Here is a 13,730-nt window from a genome sequence, read left to right as displayed (position 1 = left end):
CAAACATTAATCTTATGAGTGAATATTTATGTACTTTGTGTCTACTTTAGATTTAAAACAGTCCACTTTTATTTTGAAGCCAAACAGGAAATGGCATTCTTTGGTTGTTGTGGTCTTGCGCAAATTGTGATTCTAATTCACTTACAGTCACAGGTGCAGTATAAAATATCTCAAACAGCGTTCAGATTTCTGAAAATGTTTATTTGTGACTTTTACAACACATTGCTAATCAGGCCGTGAAGTGCACTCAAACTTCTCTTTTTGATCACTGATCTGTACATGTCACACGCCCAGCTACTACTCCAGCAGTGACCCCTGGTGGACGCCTGTATATGTGATTATAACCAAAAACATTAACCTTACATACTGAATGTGACGTTAACACACACTCAAACACACAGTCGTGTCTACATAATTTATGGTGACATTACATAGACTTACATTCATTTCCTGTAGAGTTACCCAAACCATAACCAAAACCACTACTTGCTTAACCCTAACCCTGACCTAACCCCACCCCAAATGGTACACACACACACAAACACACACACAAAATTTATTTATTTATAATTATCAAGAGTGTCTTGATGTGAAAAGCTGATATCTTGTCTTAAAACTCAAAGGTAGCTTCAGTGACAAAAAGCACATGAGAACTTTTGTGTTTTCATTTCATCTTTTATTTCTCTAACAGAGAATATTTCATGTTAGAAACTGTTAAATCCTTTCAGGACACATTTGAGTTATATAACAGTGAACATTTGCTATTAAAACAATGTATTGTCGTGACAAAGCTTGGTTAAAATGGAGAGCTGTCAGAATAATAACCAACTTCAGCCGTTCATCCTTACGCAGCATAAACACGGCCAGCACGCCCCGTCCTCCTCTGAGCCTCTGTGACAAAGATCTGCAGGGTGAACAATATTATTTGCTCAGCTTGTACATTTTTCTGATGCAGCTTTGTCCAAATGGGATCTTAGCCCATAAACCCAAAAGTTACACAAAAGCATTATTATATCACTAATAGACACTTTCACTCACCTCTAGCAAGCATCTGCATTGAAGGTGAAGCCTGGCTCCTCGGGGACTTGCGGTGCAGTGTAGCCTGGCGTTGGGTAGTAGTTTGGGTTTGGCAGCTCACTGTCAAAGCAGGCCCAGCGTGCTTCTCCTCTGTCCGCACAGCACTCATATGGGACTGTCATGGTGCCGTACTCGTCCACGCAGAACTGGGACAGGGCTTGTTTCCACTGTGAGAAACAGACGTTTATTGTCTTGTTAACCAAGAGTCAGAGAAAAGGAAACTTCATCCTCATCAGCTTTTGTTCACTCAGTTAAATCTAACTAGACTACTAAAATTATACAGGTGTTCCTTTTAAACTTTTATTTTAATTTCTTTTTAATCTGCGAGGTTTCTGATGCTGACTCTTTGAGAACTGAAGAAAACATTTTTTTCCTCGTCAGCATTTATCCATCCTCACGCATACTCACAGGAAAAAATGCCATAAATTAAACCTGCTTTTGATTATGGCTTAAATTAATCTTGTCATTTACTTTGTTAAATTTAGTTATATTTATACATTATACATTTATACACATCGTGTGGTAAAATGCGTCTATATGTAAATTTGCTTAGAAATTTCCTTGAATCTAATCTTACAACAAATCTCATCTTTATGAATCTTCTGAAATTAGTTATTAGTAATAACAGAGAGCATTTTGTGTTTGTTTTTTGAAAAAGAAAGTCACTAAAAAAAAGTGTGTGCATGAGGAAATTTATGCTTTTAATCTATTACTTTATATAGAGGATCCTACAAAAAAATCAAATTAGAAAAAGATAACTAAGATTAATTGAAAACTACCAATTCTGTGTGTATTTGTACTTTGTTGTAGCAGGTGGAAATATGTATGAAATATATATAATATATACAAATATATATAACACTGGCTGTTTTTGATAAGTGGGTAGAATATCTTGTGTGACTATAACTGCAATACACAGTATAATTTTATAAAGGAAATATATAGTAGCATACTATTATATTTTATTTTAAAAGCAAAACAAAACAGATGTCTCTAGTTAGAACAGTCAGGCTTCCTCACCTTAAATATGAACGTAACTATGAAACAAACACAGACTCACAGCTTGCTGGGCGCAGCAGAGGATCTGGGTGTTCTGCTGTGCTACCTGCCCACTGCAGCACAAGCTGTACCACCACTCAAGACGGTTGATGGCCTTTCCACGACGGCGGAAGTGGCTGGCACCGGAGGCCGGGAAGAAGCTGTCTGGGTATCTGGGACGACCCTGACCGTTTTGGCAAATGGCAGCCAGGTTCTGAGCCGTGGGACAGGCAGGCGGGAAAGGGACGTCCGGCTCATTGAGAGCGTTTCTTTGGCTCTCTGTGGAAATAGAACATCAAGCAGCACAGAAGTTAACATCACTGCAATTTGAGGAGTACATTAAGCATAAATGCTCAAAGAATAGAAGAAATCACCTCCCACATTTGCACTGTGAAGAGTCAGCAGTGCAATTATCCAAAATCCAGCGAGGCCTCTGTTTGAAATCATAGCTGTACGGTCGTCTGGCAGGAAGATTTCTCTCCAACAAGTCGACTAAAGATATTTTGACTGGACCATCAACCAGCCTATATAAGAGAGGGGAGTGAGTATGTGGGCGTGAAATGCTTGGAAGTTGGGGTGGAAGTGGCGAGGGGAAGTGGTGGTTGGTGTTTGGGGGGGGTAACAAAATGCCAGGAGCTGACCTTAAAACAAATAACAGACTGACAAACCTGCAGTGGTAGCATTTAACCACGTACATTTACTATACTCAAGTACATTTTTGAAGTACTTGTACTTTACATCAGTATTTAAAATTCATGCTGTTTCTGCTCCACTATATTTCCGAGAGAAATATTGTACTTTTTACTCCACTACATTTATCTAACACCTCTACTCACTAATTCCTTTACAGATTCAGATTTTACGTGCAGAACATGTGAGCAGCTCGTGAAATGTGAGGCAGTGTTTTACTATTAAGCCAACCGGTCACGTAAGTAATAATATCCAATAATACAATTTATTATGAATGTAAGGAAGGAAGGTTTGTGCATAATAATACTTTTAACACTTGAAAAATGAAAATGAAGACTTTTGAGTTCAGTCCAACTTCTGTGTGCAGTCAAAAGTTTCCACGCAGGATTTGATAAACATGAATGTAAAATAAGGTGGATTTGTGTTGGGAAAATGAACTTAAGAGTCGAAAACTAGCGCTTGTTTGGTAAGTCTGTGTCAAGGATGCTTTGCTGACTGGATAAAGTGTGGGAGGAACATGGCATAAAAATAAAACAATCCTAACGCCTTTCCCAAAACTCGACAGACCTTACGGTAAACTCCCTCAGTCTCTCTTCTCAAAAACCGTCTGAGTGTGCTTTCTGTTATCAAGGGGCGGTTTAGTCTCACCAGAAATGCCGAACATCTCGTCCCATGTTGTTTCAGTACAAACAGCGCCTTGACTCACTTCATGTGAGAGGAGTGAAGGACACACCTGCTGAAAATCAGTGAATCACTTCATTAAGTTTTTCTCTAAAACCCAAACAAGGCTCACACAGTTACTTCTGCGGCCTGCATTGTGCTGTTCGCAACTGTTTCTTCCAGCCAGTATAAGATGCATTTTTAATATATATATTTAATATATAATATCAACCCATTTTGACAACTCTTGTCCCCCTACCGGGCCTTAGCCTGCCAGCTGCTGTCAGTCAAACACAGACACTCACACAGTCTCAGCTGCTGAGAGGAAAATGAGTATTTATGATGTTTCTCCCAGTAACCTTTTCTCTGTTGGAATAATGAAAATGGATATTATTTTCGACTGAAAAAGGATTGACTAAATGTGATTTCTGATGGATTTTAGGTAAAAGTCGAGACGACAAACTGATATTAGATTAACACAGAGACAGTTACACATAAGAGACAGACATCAAAGAAATGCTTTATTGAGCACACAATAAAATGCATATCATTAATATTTTTGAGTGGTTGATATGATGGTATTTATTCCCAAATAATGTTGCAATAAAGTTAAAAACTGTATCTTGTACAGGAATACACAATATATATTACAGCACTTATTTAAGATTTTTGACGAGACAAACACATTTTTCAAAAGTTTGACAATTGAAAGGGCTGAGATTTACATGGATATGGGCTTCTCCACAAGAGGAAAAGTTAATTAATCAGTGATGCTGTCAGTTTGGTTCTTGCTGAAGGATTTTGAACAATGCAGCTGATAAAAAGCTGGCGAGACTGAAATTTAGACGCCACTGAAAAAGAAACAGATAAATCATTTGTCAAATTGTGAAGCTGACATTTGTGCTAATCAAGGAAAATGTAATGAATTGGTCAGATCCTGCACATGGAAGATTTAATGAGGTCTCCGAAGTCTGTACATACTTTATGATCAGGTTAAAGAGCTTTGATACAAATTATAAGTTAATTATTTGGTGTTAATTTATGTGGCTTACCATTGAGGAAAATCAGGAGCCTTCCATTTCCCAATGTTCAGTGATGCAAACACAGTACTCGGCCCGTGAAAAGAGACCAGCAGTCGCTCTCTCAGATCCTGTAGTGTTGTGTCACTAGGCCGGAGACTCCCACATGCACCACACACCGTGTCAGCTACCTCGTCACTGACACTCATGACAAGCTCATTAGTTGAACTGAAGGATAACTGAAGGCTGGAAGTGCTGTTAATTCTCACTGTATCACCTGAAATCTCTATTTTTATACCGTTCAGGGAGAAATTGGTTTGAGTCATCGCCATCCCATTCACCTGTGAACATAGATTTAACACCTCATATTAATACATTGATTTTTTTAAAGTGAAACAAGATTAATGTGATATCCAGACACTTACCCAGATTCCATGTTTGTTGTTGACTGTGATCATCCCCCCATTGAAGAACACAAACACACTCATGATTGTGTTGACTCCAGGGGTGCACATCTCCAACTGCACCACCACCCTGAACCAGTCGGATGTCTGAGATTGGTTACAGTTCTGGATAATCTCATAGGCCCCTGGTACTGTTATGGTACCACCTTGACCATTAAATGCAGTGAGGGTCCCATTGGCATCCAAGAAGCACTGCTGAATGTGGCAGCCCATCACGCCACCCTTGATCAGGCAGCTCTCGTTGGGATCACATGTCATGTTCTTGGACAGAACAACTCCAGACGTGAGGCAGGTGTGAATCCTGAGACAGTCATCAGTTATAACGGACTCTCCAATCTGCAAATGGCATGAAATACATGGCTAGGGTTAGGGCTAGGGTTCCATACTCACAGCTTTATCTGGAGCTTTGCTCTTTCAGATCTACCTGTCGTACATTAACGATATATTATCTTTTTACCTTATAAGTATGGCCATTGTAATAACAGCTGCACTGGTCAAAGGGCACGCAGCCGGTTCCATTGAAGAAGTAGCCTTTATCACAGGCACACCCCTCAACACAAGTCGTGGAGCATGTGATGGTGTCAAGGAGACCAGGACATGGAGATGTACAAGGTAGCGTGCAGGTTTCATAATGGCTGCCAGCACTGCACGAAAAAGCTGTAAACAAATAGGAATAAGGAGTTGTTGTTAGATACATGTTGAACATATGTGGAGTATGTGCAGTAGATAATAAAAAATGTGCAAACTCACGGCAGAAAGAAGGACTTCTCCAATTCTGAATCTTTGCCCCAAAGTCTTGGCAGTCTAACATATATGCAGTGATACTGAGACACAGAATGCTTTGATTAGCATTAGCCATGCAAACATCATAGACGCAATCTCTGTAGTAGGACGAGGGATCAATTAAATCATGGCAAGCAGCAAAGGGACCATTGGGATTAGTGATAAGTGCACATTGTGCCTCGAGAGCTTTTTCGGAATCGCTACATGTGGGGCAGAGGTTGCCGCTGCAGCCGTCTTCACAGACCACTCCGGGAACGGGCACTTTCCATGCTGCTCCAAAGGTCAGCAGGTCCTTGGTAACAGTCCCATTCGGCAGCTGGAACTCATCTGTTGTGTCATTGTTAAAATTGCCGCACAGACCACAGGTTCTGCCACTGTAGCTTCCAGGGACAGTGACAGTGACATGGTAGACCAGGTCATATGTGACCCTCAGGCCAAAGTCTGTCATAATGACATCGTACGTCCCCTCCTGATAAACCTTCACTGCACCATTGAGGAGGTTTTGTGGAAGGTGATGTAGGAGCCCATTTATCTGCAAAAATGGATTAGTTTTGATTATCCATCATCTCTTCTAATTTGACATATATTTGCTGTCATTCAGTTATATTTGATAATTTTAATAACATTTTCTGCCAGTAGTCCAAAAGTCACTCTCTTTTAGCTCTATATTTGGTCCCTACCGACTCCTGAGATAAATATCAGGCTCTTCAGCTGCTAAATGCTCCACTATGTTCACCAGCTAGCTGCTAACTGCATCTCTCCTCTGTTTGATCCTGAACAGGTAGTGCACAGTGGGTTTTTAAAGCTTTATTGCTGGAAACTACTGCCTGCTGTAGCTCAAAATGATAGTGAGAGTGAACCAAAACAGCAAATGTACACAGCGGACAGCAAAATATTGAGCTGAAACTTGCTTTAAAGCTCCTAAAACAATATCAAAGACATACCCAAACCATTTTTACTTCATTCCTGCGAAGGATCAATACGGTTCCATAAACTTCTACTGCTACAAGTTTGGCCACTGAGACCTTGGGATCGGCAGACAGACGATACCACTTATCATTCTCCACCGCCACAGAGAAGTCGGTGAGCCGTGTGCCGTTCAAGTGGCAGCCTTCAGCTGCGATGTAGGTGCACGTGCCTTGGAAGTTATAGGTGGTGTTGTCAAAGGTGTTGTAATGTGGATCTCCAGAGATGGAGCAGACTCCTTTTCCCAAAGGCTGACATGATCGCACATAATTCTTCATCTCACACGTCTCATATGGACCACAAGAGGACTGCGTACACTGCACCTAATATGAAACAGACACCTGCCTGATCATCGTGGAAAATGGTGTGTTAATTATTCAACAGTGTTGAAAAGGCTTAATTCATCCAAATCACACAATCACACACACAGAATCATTTTCTAATTTCAAGAAAAGGTTCATATTGTTTCTTTGGATGGGTAGTTTGAACAGGAGGATTGATTACAGCAAGAAAAAGCTCTTTGAGGGTTCACAGACACCTGTTTTTAGACTTGAAAAATGTCATTTAACCTTATGGAATCAAGCTGTACTGGTAGGTTTGGCTGTAAGTGTAGAAGATTTTGAATGATCAACCTTTTGATATATCCACCACCAACCTTTCATTTGGTGCCAAATGGACATAAATTTAATTTCATTTAATTAATGCTGCTTAAAGCACCTATGGTTTCTGTAACAGAATGTGGTGTGTCATGTTGTTGGTTATTTGCTTGCATCATGAATTTCCTGCCGTACACATTGCTTGTTTTACTGCCTTTTATCCATATCTCCTCCGTTCAGTTGCGTCATGTTTGCTAACTCTTATCTTGTTTGATTTATTGTTAATGTAATCTGATAACGGGAGAGCATTTGATAATTAGCCTTTGGGCTAACGCTGGCACATTTACAGTACTGACCAGTGTATATTGTTCTGGTATAAATAAGTAACATAGAATAGAATTAAAGTCAGATCTGTGGATTATTTATAGTAGAGTAATAAGGGCATTGTTGCAGAGGCAGATACCTCAAAACCTTGGTGCATGTAACGAAACCTACTTGCATGGCTGGATATCACGAGGGTATTTGAAAACACATGATTTGCCTGAAGTGGTGCTTTAACATTTATCAAACTAGGTCAGCTTTTCAGAGTGCTAGAATGCTAATTTAAGTTAGTGTGAGTAAATTATGAGTGCTCCAAATACATTCCTATTGCTCCTTGAAAAAATGAACACAAAAAACTCCTTCATACAGTCCCTCTAAAGTCTCCTGATTCTTACTGTGCCATTACAGGTGCATTCATTCTGGCAAAGGACATCAGGGTAGAAGACTTGTCCCTGCTGGTAGTATTTGCCTTCATAAATACAGCCACACTGGTTGGCAGGCACACATTCATCTCCACTCAGAAGGTATCCATCATCACAGACAAATCCCTCCATGCACGGAGCTCCACAGTTTGACGAGTTTGTCTGACACGATCTGAGGCAGCCACTGGTACAGAGCTCATAGTGGCTGTTTGGTGGACTTGGGGCATCTAAGGGCAAGACAGGATTAGAATTATGATTCAAGAAATTTACAGGAGTTTGTCTTGACCAGGCAATAACTGTTTGCTTTTGACCTTTCACCATTAAGTTTCGGTTTTTGCCCTCCAGTGGAAAAAGCTTGGGCGCCACGGCCTTGACTGAATGATAAGTAGTAAATGTGCTTACCACAGAACTGAGCTGACCTCCAGGGGTATACTGTGACACCTTTCAGCTGGCAGGCGGCGGTGTAGGCAGTCAGAGTCTTGCATTGCATGTTCCCGCTGCCTTGGTTAAGACAGACATCGTACAGGCAGTCACTGAGGAAACCCGCAGGGTCGATCTTGGAGTGGCAGTCGCGGAACGGGCCTGCAAGGCTGCTGATGAGGCCGCAGTAAGTGCTGCTGCTGTACGTTGCTCTCTGTGTGGCGTTACAGCTGGGGCAGGGGCTGCTGCAGTTGTTTACGCAGCCAGGGATCGCGGCAACCATCCAGCTTTGACCAAGCTCCTCAGAAGTAGCAGCTTGTTTCCCATCTCTCATCTGCATGTCGTCGTTGGGGTTGAGGTTGTAATTGCCACAAAGGCCTTGCATGGCGCCCATGTACGTGCTTGGAACAATTACAAACGCAACGCTGTTCCAGTCGTAATACACCTTCACTTCAAAGTCTGTCTCTATTACGGCAAACCAGCCACTTGGGTAAAGATGGAGCTTATTGTTGTCCAGCACCATAGGGAGGTTGGAGAGCTCTCCATTGACCTTAAAAAGATAATAAGATAATAGATAATAAGAAGTAATTTGTACATTTAATGATAAATACATAGAACTAGCATATAAGTACATATATGTAGTGCTGCAACTGCCAAATAATTCAGTTGTAGATGACTGAGAGAAAATTAATTCAAATCCAATTTGCTTACTCTATTAAAGGATCTAAAAACATATTTTCTCAATCAACCTCTGAATACAAGGGATGGGATCTTACAAGACCAGAAATTTCCAGGCCAAAGTTAAAGCTGTTTCGGTAATTTCCCTACAAGTATGATGTTCTTTTGTAAAATACATTACCACGACAGTGCCAGGGTGCTCTTTGCTGATGACAATGGTGTACCCGTACACGCTGACTTCTACCAGCTGGACAACAGACCCAATCTTCTTATCTTGACCATTGTTCTGCAACACAACACTAAAATGCTCCAGGCTGGTTTGATTGGAGACGCCGGCCACCTCATATGCACAAGTGCCCTGGAAGTTGTAGCGCTGCCCATCAAAGGTCACAAAATGTGGGTCACCAGATACCATACATGTGGCGTCGCTGACAGGATAGCAACCTCTGATCCCTCCCACCACCTGGCACAGCTGGCCAGCGAGACAATGTGTCTGCTTGGAAGACAAAGTCCCACCAGCCAAACACGTGTAGCGTGTGGCGCAGCTCTCGCCGCCCCAGAAAGAGGCTCCGGCTTCTACGTAGTGACCCTCATACATGCAGCCACACTGAGCCTTGGGGACGCACACTGTGCCACTGAGCATGAAGCCATCATCACAGATGCATGTCTCCACGCAGGTGGCGCTGCAGTTGGTGGGAGTGTTTGCACATGTAGCAGGACAGCCGCTCCCACAGAACTCATAGTGGCTGTTTTCTGGACACTTGGGTGTAGCTGTGTGGACAGAGAGGAGATAGATCCTCAGTGGAAATATTATGTCAGTCACATTTAGTCAGTCGTGTAGGAAGTAAGTAGGTATAGTCACGAAATGTTCTTAACGTAATCCCTTAACCCCTGTGACTGTTGTACGGTCATATATTATATCATGAGATAATCAGTAGAGATTACTCATGCATTCGTATAAATTAAATTCATTATGGATTAATGTGCTGATTATTTTCTCCATTAATCAATTGATTGTTTGGTTTGTAAACATTACCGAAAGTGGCACCTTCACAAGGCTTTTGTCCAACTAATAGTCCAAGCCTCAATATCATTAAAATAATTTAAAGGAGCAGCAGCAAACCCTCACATTTATGAAGCTGGAACCAAGAAATATGTGGCGTCATTGCGTTTTGCATGCAGAATCTCATTTTGTAAAGTCACTAGTGACTTAAGTAAAAAGTAAAATAAATTAAAAATAAAAATAAGTAAAAGTAGAAAGCATGAAAAGAAAAGACTCAAAGTGTGTCAGATTTAGAGAAGTACACTATGACAGTAAGTAATTTAATTTAAAACATGTATTAATGCTTTTTAAACTTCAGATGACTCACGGCATTGAGAAGAATTCCTCCAGTTGGGAACTTTGGCCCCAGACTTCTGGCAGATGTCAGCAAAGCCTTGAAGGCTGCTGCAAAGATATGTGTTCACGGGTTCACCCCTGCAGAGGTTGACCATGCAGTTGCTTTCAAAGACAGTGACGTCAATTTCAGGTTGACAACCTACGAGTTCAACAAAATTTTGCACAAGGGTGCTACAAAAGACTTGTTTCTCTAACTTCTGAACTTTACTGAGAGGACAGCTTTCAGCACACTGGCCAACACATTCATCCTGACAATAGGCATCATCTGAGGCGCTGGGAACCCTCCAGCTCGCTCCCAGTGCTGCCGTACTGCTGGCTACTGAACCATTTGGAGTTGTGAGATCATCTTCCATCTTGTTGTTGAAGTTGCCACACAGGCCGCACACACTGTTGGCGAAACTGCCCGGCACTGTGATGGCAAGGTAGCTGTTCCAGTCGTACTGCACGCTCAGGCCAAAATCTGTCTCCATGATGACAAACAAACCTTCCTGGAGAAGCTTCACCTGGCCGTTGTTCAAGCTCATTGGGAGATTCCATTCTTGATAGTTCACCTGAAAATAAGTCAAATTTCACTTGTATAGCATGTTTTATACAGCAATATATTTGAAAATATGGAGAGAATAACATCACACCACATGGGAGTCATCACCTCTGCCAAAGATGTTTTACTTACAAAGTAAGTCTCTAAATTTGTTTCAACAATCTGGATTTTTCATACTTTATTTATTCAGTTCATTATACTGTACTTTCTGCAAAGTTTATTTACCACCTTGAAAATGCCAGTTTCAAAACTTTCTCCACACTATCAGAATTTTGTGTACCTGAAAGGAATATTTGTCCACAAATAAAATCTCAATAATGTCTCAGTTACTTGGATTTGTCACACCATGTTTCACAGCCCTCCACGCTGCCATGGATAACAGGAGTACAAGGTACTGTGGCATACACTCAGCTTGTGAAGATGACAATATTCAGCATCCACACAATGTCAACACATGGAAAATGACAGCAATGACTGACTCACCCGCGCAATTCCAAACTCAAGGCGAACTATCTCAATGTTGAACCCGTAAACATTGACAATGACACTTTCCACTGATGGGAGCTGTATGTTGCCCTCGTTCGCATTCTTGGTCTCCACCTCAAAGGCCGGGAGGGTCCCATTAACATTGCAGTTCTTGACCATGGTATAGGTGCAGTTGCCCATGAAGGTGTAATAATTGCCATCAAAGGTGTAGTGGAGATTACCCATGACCCAGCAGGTGCCTGACTTTGGTGTTGAAGTGGTTGGTGAACTTCTGCAAAATCCTGAAAAAAAAGAAGAAAAAATTTATTAATTCACAGCTCAGGGTGGCATTTTTCATCTTAATGATTGCTTTGCATAAATCTTTCTCTCTATTGGACTAAATAAGTGAGTACAGCACACAACAAATACAGACAAAATATCAGGAACTGCTGCCAAGATTTAGTTATGTTCTGCAAAATATCAATATGAGCATGTTTATCTGAACATATGTATAATCATTTCTGTGACATTATTACTGAAAACAATATATTTATAGCTGACAGTTTGTATTGACTCCAAGCTGATTTTCTTGAGCTTTTGTTGTGATCTATTTCAACTCATACTGTAATATCTCACTGAAACAACACTCGTGAGAGAAATTCTCATTATTGAAAAAGTAATACTTGATAACTTACCGCTCAGCAGAAGAGCTGAAAAGATCACAACAAACAATCCCATGATTGTTCCTGGAGAGTACCTAAAGGAGCAAACCAATGAGAGATTTTCAAAATTGACATAATCAGGAAAAATATACACTTTTTAACTTAACTTGTAGAAATATGCCATCTTGCAAGCATACACATCTCAATATACAGATAATACATGTAGAGAAGAAAAATTAAATACAAAAAAATAATAAGAAAAGAACAGGAAAATATCAGCAATTTTCACATCAGCATCTATAAAAACAAAACCCAAGAAAGAAAGAAAAACATGCTTTTCACCCACACAATATATAACATTAAATTTTCTAAACGCGTGACTGATCGCATGAGAGGATTCCCACTCGTACTTGAGGTAATGAGTGAGTAAATAGTTTGTTCAGTACTTCAGATATCCACATCATTCTCACCTGAGCGGGTCAACAGGCATTCAAGGGTTCAGCTGGTGGATTTAAGGAAGCTTAAATACTTTCTTATCTCCAGTAATGGACCTATCAGCTTCTAGGTGGCTCAATGTGAGCAAATGCAGCATCATGTGATACATTTTTTTTGTGAAGTCTTTGTTGATGTGGTTGGAAAAGAGATGGACTCCAGCTCTTTGTACACAATATTTTACCAGGTCGCAAATTAATTTCAGTGAGTTCAACAGTGAAAATGGATCAGGAGACACCAAAAAACGGTAAAAGTGCAGTGATTATAACACAGATCAATTCAAAATGTCTCTTGGTCTCATTGTGGTCGTTGTTATCTGCTTTTTAAAACCCACATATGATTGTCTTCTGGTTTTCTGCCCATCGATTTGACCTTACAGTGTTACTGTAACACATTCAACAACTATGACTTATTTGTTGACACTGTGACCTTGCTGTCAACACCCACAAGAATAATGGGTGGGTGTGTGTTGTGTAAATGCATAATTCTTAAGAGCTCCCTCAATGCTATCATAAATATATTCACAAGGATCAAGTGGAGGTATTTTCTGCCGTCATAGCAGCAGTGGACATACGGTGAAATAGTGCTGTTGTTTCTTAATTGTACCACTGTTGTGTTTTGTGTAAGATAGAGAAAAAAAGATTTTATCTGATCGTTTTATTTACTCAGCAGGAACACGTAAAAGTACCTTTTACAAGTACCTGTTTGCACGTGTACATATATATCAGTAGCAGTCATTATATAGTCAAGCCCACACACACACATACGTAAATGTTTTCTTCGTAGGCTAAGTGCAGATTGTTCTCATACATTCATGTCCTGTGAAACCTCTGCATCTCTCGGCATCTCCAAAATGTCAGCTTTTAGTGCGACAGTGCGCTTTTCACCTCTGACTATGTATTTTTCAAACAATCCAGTTGGTTTTTAAATGTTTTTAATAAATGTAACCCTTAATCCTACAGTTTAAATGAAATTAGCCCCACAAACCTATATTAATACACACTGCATCCGTCTTGGCTGATCTCTCCAGATAAGCT

General features: G+C 40.6%; 1 protein-coding gene across 1 annotated transcript; it reads right to left on the bottom strand.

Moving 5' to 3' along the window:
* Positions 1 to 654: 654 nt before the first annotated feature.
* Positions 655 to 2,585, bottom strand: ecm1a (extracellular matrix protein 1a). The gene is made up of 4 exons (XM_076753827.1): positions 2,490 to 2,585; positions 2,138 to 2,394; positions 1,039 to 1,244; positions 655 to 904 (listed from the first exon to the last, which is right to left on the bottom strand). Exons 1-3 carry the CDS (start codon positions 2,560 to 2,562, stop codon positions 1,041 to 1,043), a joined length of 534 nt encoding a protein of 177 aa, XP_076609942.1. The 5' UTR covers positions 2,563 to 2,585; the 3' UTR covers positions 655 to 904; positions 1,039 to 1,040.
* Positions 2,586 to 13,730: the final 11,145 nt, after the last annotated feature.

The sequence above is a fragment of the Chaetodon auriga genome, chromosome 17 (genome assembly GCF_051107435.1).
Source record: "Chaetodon auriga isolate fChaAug3 chromosome 17, fChaAug3.hap1, whole genome shotgun sequence".
Lineage (NCBI taxonomy): Eukaryota > Metazoa > Chordata > Actinopteri > Chaetodontiformes > Chaetodontidae > Chaetodon > Chaetodon auriga.
The sequence above is the reverse complement of the archived record's forward strand: the minus strand, read 5'-3'. Positions and strand labels throughout refer to the sequence as shown.

Coding starts and splice junctions, on each gene's coding strand:
- ecm1a (XM_076753827.1), bottom strand. CDS start 2,562: ATGATTTCAAACAGAGGCCTCGCTGGATTTTGGATAATTGCACTGCTG. Junction 2,395..2,489: donor TCACAGTGCAAATGTGGGAG/GTGATTTCTTCT, acceptor CTATTTCCACAG/AGAGCCAAAGAAACGCTCTC. Junction 1,245..2,137: donor TCTGCTGCGCCCAGCAAGCT/GTGAGTCTGTGT, acceptor TGTTTCTCACAG/TGGAAACAAGCCCTGTCCCA.